This window comes from Salvia splendens, chromosome 9 (genome assembly GCF_004379255.2).
Source record: "Salvia splendens isolate huo1 chromosome 9, SspV2, whole genome shotgun sequence".
Lineage (NCBI taxonomy): Eukaryota > Viridiplantae > Streptophyta > Magnoliopsida > Lamiales > Lamiaceae > Salvia > Salvia splendens.
The window spans coordinates 22,397,387-22,410,228 of record NC_056040.1 but is presented as its reverse complement, the minus strand read 5'-3'; the positions used below and the strand labels follow the sequence as shown (position 1 = coordinate 22,410,228).

General features: G+C 42.5%; 2 protein-coding genes across 3 annotated transcripts; one reads left to right on the top strand and one right to left on the bottom strand.

Moving 5' to 3' along the window:
• The first annotated feature begins 2,184 nt into the window (after nt 1-2,184).
• On the top strand, nt 2,185-2,607 carry LOC121749311 (uncharacterized mitochondrial protein AtMg00240-like). Its single transcript, XM_042143892.1, has one exon. The coding sequence runs from the start codon at nt 2,185-2,187 to the stop codon at nt 2,605-2,607; it is 423 nt and encodes a 140-aa protein (XP_041999826.1).
• Nucleotides 2,608-3,196: 589 nt separating this feature from the next.
• On the bottom strand, nt 3,197-6,734 carry LOC121749774 (sec-independent protein translocase protein TATB, chloroplastic-like). Of its 2 annotated transcripts, none has more exons than XM_042144402.1 (6): nt 6,435-6,734; nt 6,143-6,264; nt 4,220-4,279; nt 4,024-4,144; nt 3,706-3,849; nt 3,197-3,637 (listed from the first exon to the last, which is right to left on the bottom strand). In XM_042144402.1, exons 1-6 carry the CDS (start codon nt 6,661-6,663, stop codon nt 3,438-3,440), a joined length of 876 nt encoding a protein of 291 aa, XP_042000336.1. In that variant the 5' UTR covers nt 6,664-6,734; the 3' UTR covers nt 3,197-3,437. The 2 variants fall into 2 exon arrangements, with proteins under 2 accessions (XP_042000336.1, XP_042000338.1); XM_042144404.1 differs by having other exon boundaries at nt 3,706-3,840.
• Between the last annotated feature and the right edge of the window lie 6,108 nt (nt 6,735-12,842).

The following is a 12,842-nucleotide window of genomic DNA, read 5'->3' as shown; positions in this document are numbered from 1 at the left end:
AAGTTGAATTCTTCTTGTACCTTTAATTGTGAAACATGTTTTTTGGCCAAAAGCCATAGACATTCGTTTAAGTTAAATAATACTAGAGTGAAAACTCCCTTTTCATTAATTCATTCGGATGTGTGGGGTCCTGCACCTGTTACTGGGGGATTGGGCTTTGGCTATTTTTTGTTGTTTGTTGATGATTATACACGCATGACTTGGGTTTATTTCTTAAAAATAAAATCTGAAGTTTTTGACAAGTTCACCCAATTCTATACCTTCGTACAAACTCAATACAAACACAATATCCAAATCCTTCGATCCGATAATGGGGGAGTTTGTCAATTCTAAAATGAAGTCTTTCTTCACTGAAAAGGGATTAGTCCACCAAACCACCTGTCCACATACTCCTGAACAAAATGGGGTAGCAGAAAGGAAAAACTGATATATTTTAGAAGTCACACGAGCCTTCCTAATCGAATCCCGAATCCCAAAATCTTTTTGTCCAGAAGCTGTAGCCACTGCTGTCTACCTTCTAAATCGTCTCTCCCTACCAAAATCCTGGACTTCAAAACACCTTTGGACATCCTATCTGCCCAAGCCACTATCCCATCATCTCTTCCTCTAGAACCTAGGATATTTGGGTGCTCCGTCTTTGTCCATATTCCCAAACACGAGCGGTCTAAATTTTCCCCTTGTGATGTTAAATGTGTTTTCCTAGGGTATGGCCGGAATCAAAAGGGCTACAGATGCTATGATCTTAAAACAAGAACCATGTATACCACCATGAACTGCGACTTTGTTGAGGGAGAATACTTCTATAGCCAACCTAGCGCTCAGGGGGAGAGTCGACCAGAAATTCCGGAAAATGACTCACTAGGCTGGCTACCGACACCAATACCCGAACCTACACCTACACCCGTACCCGAACCTACAGCTACACCAATACCTGAGCCTACACCAAACCAGGAAGAGAATCACAACAGTCAGGGGGAGGGAAACTTGACGAGTCCAAGTCAACCTGTTCTAAACGTCGGTCCACCAGAGACAGTTAGCGATAACGCCGGGCCGTCAAGTTCCAATGTGCAGGACGAGGAGTTCGGCGACACCTTGCTATCTACCCCGGTCAGGGATCCTGAGGTAAATAGTCATAACTCTGAAAATATTACTCCTGTTGACGAAACTAATAGTGACAGGGAGAATGAGGAAATTGAGGAACAAGCAGACATGGGTTATGAGTTACCGCTAAGGAGTACGAGAGGCGTTCCTCCTCGGCGATACTCTCCAGACTGGAAAGGACGAAAGTCCCAATATTCTGTAACTAATCTTGTGCAGGGACATCTCACAGAAATGGCTAGAGCTTTTGAAGCTGCCCTCTATGAGGATGAGATTCCTCAATCCTTTGAGGAGGCGATGAAACACAAACATTGGAGGGAGGCAATGAAGAAAGAGATAGATGCCTTAATAAAGAATGGAACATGGGAGAAGTGTACTCTACCAAAGGGAAAGAAGCCAGTAGGATGTCGATGGGTCTTCACAATCAAAAGACGAGCAGATGGTTCAATCGAGAGGTATAAAGCACGACTGGTGGCTAAGGGATACACTCAGGTCTATGGAGTGGATTATGCAGAGACGTTCTCTCCGGTAGCCAAGCTAAATACAGTTAGAGCACTGTTGTCTATAGCTGCATCCAGAGATTGGCCTTTACATCAGCTGGATGTCACTAACGCCTTTTTACATGGAGAGTTGGAAGAAAATAAGGAAGTCCACATGGAAGCCCCTCCAGGTTTTCTTGGAGAATTCGGAGACGGACAGGTGTGCAGATTGAGGAAAACCTTGTATGGACTAAAACAGTCTCCCCGGATATGGTTTGGGAGATTATTCCAGGCAATGTTCAAGCATGAGTATGAACAAAGCCACTCTGACCACACATTGTTCATTAAGAAGAAGGATGGCAAGGTGACATGTCTGATCATCTATGTGGACGACATGATTATCACAGGAGACGATGAAGAGGAAATCAAGATTCTGAAGGAGAATCTATCTAAGGAGTTTGAGATGAAAGAGTTGGGGGCACTGAAATATTTCCTTGGAATCGAAGTCTTGAGATCGAAGAAGGGAATCTTCCTGAGATAGAAGAAGTACGTACTGGATTTACTAGCAGAGACTGGTTTACTAGATTGCAAGCCCTCAGATATTCCTATGGTACCCAACCATGGATTGAAGATAGAAGAAGGAGCAAAGCTAGCAGACCGGGAGAAGTATCAACGATTGGTGGGAAAGTTGATCTATCTCTCACATACTCGACCAGATATTACCTATGCAGTTGGTATAGTCAGTCAGTTTATGCACAAACCGCAAGAAGACCATATGGAGGCTGCCTTGAAGATTGTAAGATATCTGAAGGGGACTGTAGGATACGGAGTACTCCTAGAAAAAGGAGGAGATCTGAAGGTTCATGGATACATTGACGCTGATTGGGCAAGCAATCCAGTTGACAGGAAATCTACGGGAGGATACTTCACGTTCGTAGGGGGAACCTGGTCACTTGGAGAAGCAAGAAACAAAAGGTTGTTGCCTTATCTAGTGCGGAAGCAGAGTTCCGAGGAATCAAGAGTGGTTTAACAGAGATTATGTGGTTGCGGAGGTTACTTACGGAGATAGGATTTCCTCCAACACAGAAGAGTCAGTTATTCTGCGACAACAAGGCGGCGATCAGTATTTCAGAAAATCCAGTGCAACATGACAGGACTAAGCATGTGGAAGTAGATCGACATTTCATTAAGGAGAACCTAGAAAAAGGAGTCATAGAATTTCCATTTGTGAGGTCAGAGGATCAGCTGGCAGACATCTTAACAAAAGCTGTGAATTCTAAAGTGTTCAAAGAAGTTCTTGGCAAGTTGAGCATCGGAGATGCCGCGGCTCAACTTGAGGGGGGGTGTCAAACCCTAGAAGACACAATTCAAGGAAAGAATCAAGGAAAGAAATAAATCTATTTTAGGAGAATACCAATTAGTGATTATACCTAGAATAGATTGATATGTTTCCAAATATACTTGTGTTTCTCTCCTATAAAAAGAGATCATTGTATACAATGTAAAACACACAGAAATAAGAGAATCATAAACTTTGTTCTCTGCAATTAACCATGCCTAGCCTTTTATCCCTTATCCCTCTCAGTTACCATCTTCAAGAAAAAGTATCACATCAAATATAGGGTATAAAAGTTAAATTGGTCAAATTCTTCATCATACGTGTTACAGATAGTACATAAGTAGCAGTTTGAATTCTTCAGTCTCAAAGAATTTTCGAAATGCAAATACAACTATAATGGAACCAATGCCAAAAACACTAAAACATCTCATTATTGCTCAAGTCCAGACAGTTCAAGGACTGTCACGCTACATGTTCTACACCGTCGTTGTCGTCCCAAAACTTTTTCTCAAGAGTCAACTTTATGTTTCAGTGTTTGAAGCTGAGCCGGTAGGTGCTCCTGCAGCAGCCTCTTGAAGAGTATTGCTGTTTGGGTTCTCCGAAGGAGGGGTGATCGAGGAGGTTTCTTCAGTAGTATCTAGAGCTTTAGGGGGAGGGGTCACCGAGGAGGTTTCTTCAGTAATATCTAGAGCTTTCGGACCATCCAGAGCTTCAGAGGCATCTGAAAATAGGCGTATATGACTATAAACGTCTCTAAGATAGAGTGTGAAAGAGAGAGACTATACTGACCTTGAGAGCTATCCTCCGATACCAGTTGGGCTTCCTGTTTCAGTCTTTCTTCCTCCTCTTGCTCTTTTTTCAGCTGGGAAAGGGCTCCTTTAAATTGCTCGGCCTTCATATTTAACGCGCTTTCAGCTGGAGCTTCTGCGGTTTCTAAAGGCGACCCATCAGTATATAGCTTTGTGGTTTAGTGAAATGCAAAGATAAAAATAAATTTTTACATTACATAAATAAACTCATCTTATTTTACACATAATTACTTTGGGTTTCCAGAACAGCTAACAAAATCGAAAATAATGAACTTTATTTAAGAAAACGTGTACTCACTCGGTTCAATATTTGCTTCTGGTTGAGTTGTGTTGGTACTCGAACGTTTTGGTACTGGAGTGTCAATATCATCAAGTCCAATTTCACGTTCAAGGGTGCTCTTGAATTCCCTTGAGACTTCCTGCAAGGGGTGCAGGATAACTCGATTACGAACCAAAATAATGTATTTTCATCCAGCACTTGAAAAGACAGCTACCTGAAGTTCTCTTATTGTAGGTTGGAATGCACGCAAAGTTTTTCCGAGGTTACGGGCAACCTGTCACCACAAAGTATGGTCAATGGAGATACATTACCGTCATGCAAAGCTTCTGCAACGTGATTTTAGGAGAAATGAGTTTCATCAATTTACAAACTAGTCCTTAAAAAAAACTGATAGGAAACGGATGGAAGGGAGTTTCTTAAATTACTCCTCAAGGAGCACCGGGTTTTTTCTTTTCTTTTCTTTTTGACCTAGGAATACATCTATATCAGATCAGACTCTTTTCTACTGGAAACTTGTTAGAAATTTCCACTGCCTATGCTATCAGCCCAGAAACATCAATCTAGACTTGGATAATATACAGCTTGTGAGAAAAATACCCAAAAGCTTCCAAGTTACAGGAAAATGAAATCAATTTTTTTGGGCATGCACTTGAGTGGACTCATAAATTTCACCCAAATTTGGAATGTCAATGACCTGATCACCAACAGGTTTCGATTTTGAAGAATCTCTACATATTGGTGAATGGTGATGCTGGTTTGTTATCAAAAGTAGCAGCAGCTAAATATGTACTCACTTTGTCCGCTATTAAATGTCTCATTTCTCTATTTCGAGATTTCACCATTACATGTCCCATTTGATTTTTACTGTATTTGGTAAGTGGGTTCCACATGCCACAAACTCAATTCACTCATAATTTATCATAAAACTAACTCATATAAATAGAACTCTCATTCCACTATTTTTTTTCCACACACATTTGTTAAAACCCATGTTGATCCTAAATGGAACAATTAATGGCAGATGGAGAGTGTATCTTTTGAAATCTTCTTATCCCGTGTACAGTAGGAAATTCAAAAGAGGCTTTCAAGAATCATACAACACACAACTCAAACATTTGTTCATATTCTTAACCCTATTAATTTTTCAGAACCAAGATGATTATGAAACTACCTACAATCATTTCTAAGATAAAAGGGCTAGTAAGATTTGCAGCAATTACAAATTGTAGAGAAATTTCAACAATTTTTCAATTAAGTAGTAGAAACTTTCCAATCCCAGGCTGCTACATAAACAACCCTTACAACTCATTAATGATACTAAGATACACTACAGAAAACAATTTCTAGAATTCATGAGCATGACTCTACACCTTGCTCTTCACCTAAGTCCTATATCGATCAAAACTTTGGTTCAGCCAAGAAAACTTGTACTGACTATCTACTTAGCTTCATCTTAAAGAAGAACTATACAAACTACTCACTATACAAAAATGTAATGTCCCAATAATGTTATGTGATAGCAGCAGAGAATAGTGCACATCATCGTGTTACTCTATATGCTAGGAGTTAAATTATCCACCACGGATGCTTGTAATGGTGTCACCAAAATTTTCGTGTCATTATTGCTAATACATAAACAAGGCTCGATCCAGCTGAACTTCTCCAGGATTCAGAAAAAATCCAAGAAATGACTGCTTGCCTCATAAATCTCAAGGACCTGAAGTGGCTACTATGAGAGAAGATCCAAAGATCCTAAGCTTTTAACTAACTTAACTACTTCATAATCTGCAGAGCAACAAACTAAAGTTATCAGATACAAATTGAGGGGGTCAACACTACCTATATAAACCTAAAACCATCTAAGCCAAAGCATTTTGACTACACAGTGCGTGTCGTTTCAAGCAGAAGCAAAAAACAAGAATCCAGATGACATTAGTCCCTTATCCGAAACCGAGTAGCATCATTATCTTCCCATCTTTACATTAATCAGCAGGCAAAGCTTTATAATCGAGAATGTTGTCGGATAAAATCAGCGAGAAATGATTGAACCGGTATAGTGTTTCAGAATCAGATTCCCAACACATAAGCCAAATCCCAGCAAATAAACGAAAAGGGGAAACAGAAAGAAAAAGCTAACCTCAGCAAGACCTTTTGGCCCAAAAACTAAGAGAGCCACAACCCCAATGACAAGAACCTCAGGTGCCCCAACTCCAAATAAAGAAGCATAAACTCCTTTACCTTTACACTTCCCCTTCCTCGCTACAAAAACACCACACCTCATAGATTCAGCAGCACATAAAGATTTTAACTTTACAAAATGAACTAAAAATATCACACTTCAACCAAAGGTTTTCCCAGCTTAGATACACATCAGGAATATTAATCAATAAACACCAGAAGCTGAAAAATGGGGGAAAATATATGGCTACCTATCTTCACCGGATATTGCGAAGTGGAAACCCCCATATTCTTCAGGCCGCTCCATTGAGCTAAACCCAAGCTGGGCACGCATTTAATATGCTGAAAGATTGCATTTTTAGGGATTGGAATTGCGGAATTCGAGAAATAACACAAAGATGGGATCTTCCGAGTTGAAGAAGAAGAATGCAATAAAGAAGATGTTGGGGTAGAAATAGCAATTGACATTGTTGCAGTCATTTGGAAGTCCAGAAACTAGCTAGATTTCTGGAGTTTATTGAAGTCATGTAATGGCAGGGATGGAAGCTATGGTCTAGAGCAACTCCAATAGCACTGGACGTCAAATAGCCATCAAATAGCCTTCACACTGCCACATCATCAGCACTACAATTCTCCTGCCACATCAGCTTGTCACATCAACTGGACATCAAATAGCCCTCACATAGCCTTCACACTACCTATCCACATCACTAATAACAATTATATAATTTAATTTACACTCGTATCAACATACGGAATTTAATTTACGAGACAAATACGGGAAATTCGAATAATACTATTAAAATTTAGAAAGTACATTAATTTTAAAAAAAAGTACAATAATTTAAAAAAAGTACAAAAATTAAAAAGTACAATTAAAAAAGTACAATATTTCTATATGGAAACATAAAACATTCGAGGATGTCTCTATAAAAGAGAGACAACCTAGAATGATTTTTGTCCCACATCGAATGTGAAACATAAAACATTCAAAGATGTCTCTATAAAAGAGAGACAACCTAGAATGATTTTTGTCCCACATCGAATGTGAAACATAAAACATTCAAGGATGTCTCTATAAAAGAGAGACAACCTAGAATGATTTTTGTCCCACATCGAATGTGAAACATAAAACATTCAAGGATGTCTCTATAAAAGAGAGACAACCTATAATAATTTTTGTCCCACATCGAATGTGAAACATAAAACATTCAAGGATGTCTCTATAAAAGAGAGACAACCTAGAATGATTTTTGTCCCACATCGAATGTGAAACATAAAACAATCAAGGATGTCTCTATAAAAGAGAGACTACCTAGAGTGGTTTTTGTCCCACATCGAATGTGGAACATAAAACATTCAAGGATGTCTCTATAAAAGAGAGACTACCTAGAGTGATTTTTGTCCCACATCGAATGTGGAACATAAAACATTCAAGGATGTCTCTATAAAAGAGAGACAACCTAGAATGGTTTCAAAATTCGCAAGCACATTAAATATATATGGGCTATTACGAATTTCTTGTATAAATTTATTTGTAAAAATTGTTTTTAAATATTATAAACAATTTTCATAAATAAATAGTATTTTTAAATTTTTTTTTTTTAATTCGAATTTTTAAAATTCGAATTAAAAAAAAAATTTAAATCCGACGCCGGTTTGGCGCCGATCCGGGACGCACAATGGCGCCCGTGAGGATCGGCGTCGGAACCGGCGTCAGCGCGGGAATCGGCATGGCGACGCCGATTTCGCCGACGCCGGTTCCAATGGTTCGGCGTCAAACCGGCGTCGGCGAAAAATCGGCTGACGCCGGTTATTGGAGATGCTCTAAGAATAGGCTAGTCATAGGTCGGACATAGGCTAGCCACAAACTCCTCCTGCCACATCATCAGGATTAAAACTACTCATGGCACGTCATCAGGACAAATAACTTGACAAGTAATAGGCTAGCCACAATAAACAAAATTATAAAAAACCAATAATTAACAATCACACAAAATACGGAATTAAATTTACGACACAGATACAGAAAAATTTGATAATAATATTTAAATTAAAAAAGTACATTAATTAAAAAAATACATTAATTAAAAAAACCCCTCTTCCACACACGAGCCCCCGCCTCCGCCTCACTCCTCGTGGTCCTCGCCGTCGCCGTCGTCGCCGCCTTTGTCGCCGCTATCCGGGACCCTCAAATCTGCGGCATCTGAGCCCGCGTCTGAGCCCCCCAACTGTGCCGAGGCGGCATCCAAATCGACCCGCATACTCACGAGCATTGAGTGAAGAAACCTCTTCTCCACAAGGTCAGTTGTCGCCCTCCATTCAGCTAAGATCTTGTGCATCTAAGCCCGCATTTGTTGACGCGCGAAGAAGGCGAGCTCGGTTGGCGACGTGCCAATAGGGGGGATGACGACTGGACCTCCTGGGACCCATGGGCGACCCCCCTCGCTACCCGTTGCGCCCGCATTTGACCAACCGGGCGAGTGCGGCGAGTAAACGATGGAGGGGACGGGAACTCCTGAACATCCTCGGGGAGGTCGTGGGAACCGCCGCTTCTGCCGCTGTAATCACCGTCATAGTTCAGTCGTTGCTTCTTCGGAGTCCATCAGCTCCTCATAGCAATTCCAGTAGGTGAACTCCTTATAAAGCCCGGGCACGGGGAAGGCTTTCTCCGCTATCCTCCTGCAGTCCTCGTCAGTTTGACCACCGGTCTGCATGCGGAGGGCGTTGGTGTACAAGCCTGAAAATCGGGAGACCGCAGCCCTGATTCGGTCCCACCTCTTCCGGCACTCCTCCCCGCTGTGTGGCCTCCCCTCCGGGCAAAATGCCTTGTAGACTGCTGATATTTTAGCCCACAAGTTGACAATCCTCTGATTGTTCGAATGTAGGTGATCATCGCAGACACTCACCAAAGCCTTAGACAGCGCGACGTTCTCCGCATCCGTCCACTTTCTCTGTGACGGGCTGTCATCATCAGCCGGCTGCGACGACTCGCCGACCATCCTTTTGCCCTTCCCCTTGCCCTTCTTCTTCTTTGGTGCTCCCCAACCCCGCCCTACTCCCCCCGTTTGAACGGGAGTGTCCGCATCCTCGAGATCTATCCCCAACTCCTCTAAGGAGGAAGTGTCACACCCAGTGAACTGCGTCTCCGATGGGGTTGATGTGTGCGAAGAAGCAGTCAAAAAATCAAAACTGGGGCGATAGACATTGTCCCCCCCGGCGTCCCCTGCATCCCGGGTTGCATCCCTGGCTGCCACCCCGACATCATCTGCAATCCGGGTTGCATCCCCGGTACCCCCTGCCCGCCCTGCATCCCCTGCCATCCCGGCATACTACCCCCAGCTGCCATCCCGGGCATCATCTGCTGCCAAGGGTACATGTTGTAGTACCCGGCCATCGGACCCCATCCACCTTCCACGGGTACCGTGGGAGTTTGAGACCCGCTCGTCACCGGAGTAGACTCGTTGGTGTTCTCCATGTCACGTTGTTGCTCTTGTACAGAAATTAAGATGGAGAGAAAACTCGTTAAAACAAGTGGTGCAAATGAAAATGACTTGCAAATCGCGTATATATAGTGTTTCAAAAAATTAAAAAAAAATTGAGCTGGTCGATCGCTCGCCGATCGGGAGCCTGCAATGGCGGCTAGCCGACCGGCGAGCGCCCGAAAATCAGCGTCGGGTCGCCGATTTTTTCCGCCGAAATGGCGCTAGCCGGTTCCAATGGTTCGGCGAGCGGACCGGCCAGCGCCGGGAATCGGCTAACCTGTCCGCTCGCCGCCATTGGAGATGCTCTTACTTCGAAGCATGTGAAAAATGTTGATTATTTTATTGATATGTTGTGATATTTTATTAGATTATTTTATTTAGTAGTATATGATATTTAGTGCACAGAAATTAATGAGATTTTAGAATGGGTTAGAATTCTTCAGCCTAATTGGTGGGCTTTTAGGCCCAATTTCTACATTTATATTTAATGGGCTAAGGCACAAATAAATTGATATTGGAAAATTCGAAATTCTGAGGGTTTTCTTTACCAATATATTTCTACAACTCTTGAAGTTGACATTCTCGAACAATATTACATTATGTAGTTATTAAGATGAAAAATTTTAAATCTTGGAGACTTGGAGCAATCACTTTTTTTATAATTGAATCGAGTTAAACAATCATGTTGCCGATTTAAAGTCGCGGTTATGGTGTTAAAACTAAACCATACTAACATTTTGATATAAGGATTTTAGAAGAAAGCATACCTCTTGTGTTCGTGGTAGCTGGTAGGTCGTGTCTCGTGTATGATACTGAAGAGGTTTTTATGGATATGAATAGATTATTGCATACTAGACGCATCACAATTAATTTGAGGTCATTTATTACAACACATATGTCAACTTCAGTGGACTTTTTGAATGGGACTACCTAGTTTTATCGCAATAGATTTGATTCCCACTATTTTTCAGTGATTACCCTTTTTTAACTTTCTAAAAACAACAACAACAATAATAATAATAATAATAATAATAATAATAATAATAATAATAATAATAATATTCTTATTTTTATATATATTTGCTGTCTTTGAAAAGAAAACTAAGGCCATCCACAACGATGTTCCTATACCGTTTCTATACCGTTCCTTAAACCACTATTTGAGGGCCCCACTGTACTTTTTTACTCCATTCCTTAACTAAGGAACGGAACCTGCAACCCTCCGTTCCTTAACCGTTCCTTAACCGTTCCTTAAATTACTATTCATTCAATTTCATTTTTTTTTATTTCCAACCCAATTCAATTTAAATAAACACACTTTAAAAAACAAACACACTTTATTAAAAAAACACACAACATAAAAAAAAATTACAACTTAAACGTAAAAAAATAAAAAGCACACAATTAAAATCCTAAAAAAATAAAAGTACACAATTTTAATAATTTCATCCGCCAAAATTTGCCCAAATGTGCTCAATTAGATCATGTTGGAGTTGGGTGTGGGCACTAGAGTCGCGTGTCCTTGCACGAATAGATAACCGTTCTTGTATAGACGGATGCGCTCCACTTCGAGGCGGACTACTTGCGGTTGAGCTTCCGGGGGATTCGTCGTCGAACCAATTTCCCGCGTCGGGTCCTTCGTCTTGGACAATCATGTTGTGCAAGATTATGCACGTATACATGATGTCGACCATGTTTTCCATGAACCACGTACGAGCCGGGGCTTTGATGATGTTGAAGCGCGCTTGGAGAACCCCGAACGCCCTCTCCACATCCTTGCGAGCAGCCTCCTGCTTCTGTGCAAAAAGAGTCTGATTTGGGTTCGCAGACCCACTGCACGTCTTCACGAAGGTAGGCCACTTCGGGTAGATGCCATCGGCGAGATAGTACCCCATTTTATAAAGCCGGTTGTTGGCGACGAAGTTGATGGCCGGCGCTTTACCATCCAAAACTTCGGTCAAGAGGTCGGACTGGTGGAGCACGTTTACGTCGTTGTTCGACCCGGGGACCCCGAAGTACGCGTGCCAGATCCAAAGGCGGTAGTCGGCAACGGCCTCAAGTATAACGGTTGGGTGGGTGCCTTTGTGGCCGCTCGTGTAGGACCCCTTCCACGCCACCGGACAATTCTTCCATTGCCAGTGCATGCAATCGACGCTGCCGAGCATCCCGGGGAATCCGTGCACTGTTTCGTGAAGGTTGAGCAGGAACTGACAATCGGTCGTGCTTGGCCTTCGGAGAAATTCGTCGGTGAAGGCTGCCCGGACGCCTTGGCAGAATTTGAGCAAGCACATTCGCCCAGTGCTGTCTCCGATGTGGAGGTATTCGTCGAACATGTCGGCCGTTTGTCCAGTCGCAAGCTGGCGGATTGCTGCAGTACATTTCTGCAGCGTTGTGTGGCTGAGACGGCCGACCGCGTCGAACCCTTCCTGGAAGAACTCTTCCCGGGCTGCCAAAGTATTCGCGATGTGGAGAAATAACGGTTTCCCCATGCGGAAACGGCGACGGAAGTACGTATCTCCCCAAACCGGGTTATCGCAGAAGTAGTCGCGTACTAACCTTGCGGCGGCTTCCTCCCGGTTACGATGGATGTACGTACGGGAGCGTCGTTGGGGTGGCGCGGCTTCTTCCGCCTCCCGTCGTCGATCTTCTTCAAGTGATTGTTCCAATATTTGACGCATTTGTTCATAAGGATCCATTAGTTTGATTAAATTTGGGAGAAGGAAAATATAGTTGATTTGAGATGAAAATTGGGGTGGAAATAGAGAGGAATAGATGTGTGTTTGTGATTGAAATGAGTATGAAATAGGAGTATTTATAGAGTAAATAAATAAAATAAAAATTAAAAAAATAAAAAACGGATATAAAAAAAACGGTCTCATTACCGTTGCAAAAAAAAAAAATTATTAAATTCGAATTTTTTTAAAAAAATTAATTATTGCGTCACCGGACGAAGCCCACTCGCGGGGCAGCGAGTGGGCTGCACGCGTCGAATGGGAGGCCGCCACGTCGCCTCGGCGCGTGGCGGAACGTTCCGTTCCGCGTTCCTCCGGAACGAAACGCGGCACGGCATAGGAACGGCGACGGCACGGAACGGCGACGGAACGCACCCCGCAACGCGTGCCGCCGCGGAACCGTTCCGCCGGAACGACATAGGAACCGCAACGGCACAGCGTT

What these genes read in the sequence shown, in the direction of transcription:
- LOC121749311 (XM_042143892.1), top strand. Translation starts at nt 2,185, where the DNA reads ATGGTACCCAACCATGGATTGAAGATAGAAGAAGGAGCAAAGCTAGCA.
- LOC121749774 (XM_042144402.1), bottom strand. Translation starts at nt 6,663, where the DNA reads ATGACTGCAACAATGTCAATTGCTATTTCTACCCCAACATCTTCTTTA. An exon ending in GCAATATCCGGTGAAGATAG is followed by an intron (nt 6,265 to 6,434) that starts GTAGCCATATAT and finishes GTGTTTTTGTAG; the next exon opens with CGAGGAAGGGGAAGTGTAAA. An exon ending in GGCCAAAAGGTCTTGCTGAG is followed by an intron (nt 4,280 to 6,142) that starts GTTAGCTTTTTC and finishes TTGTGGTGACAG; the next exon opens with GTTGCCCGTAACCTCGGAAA.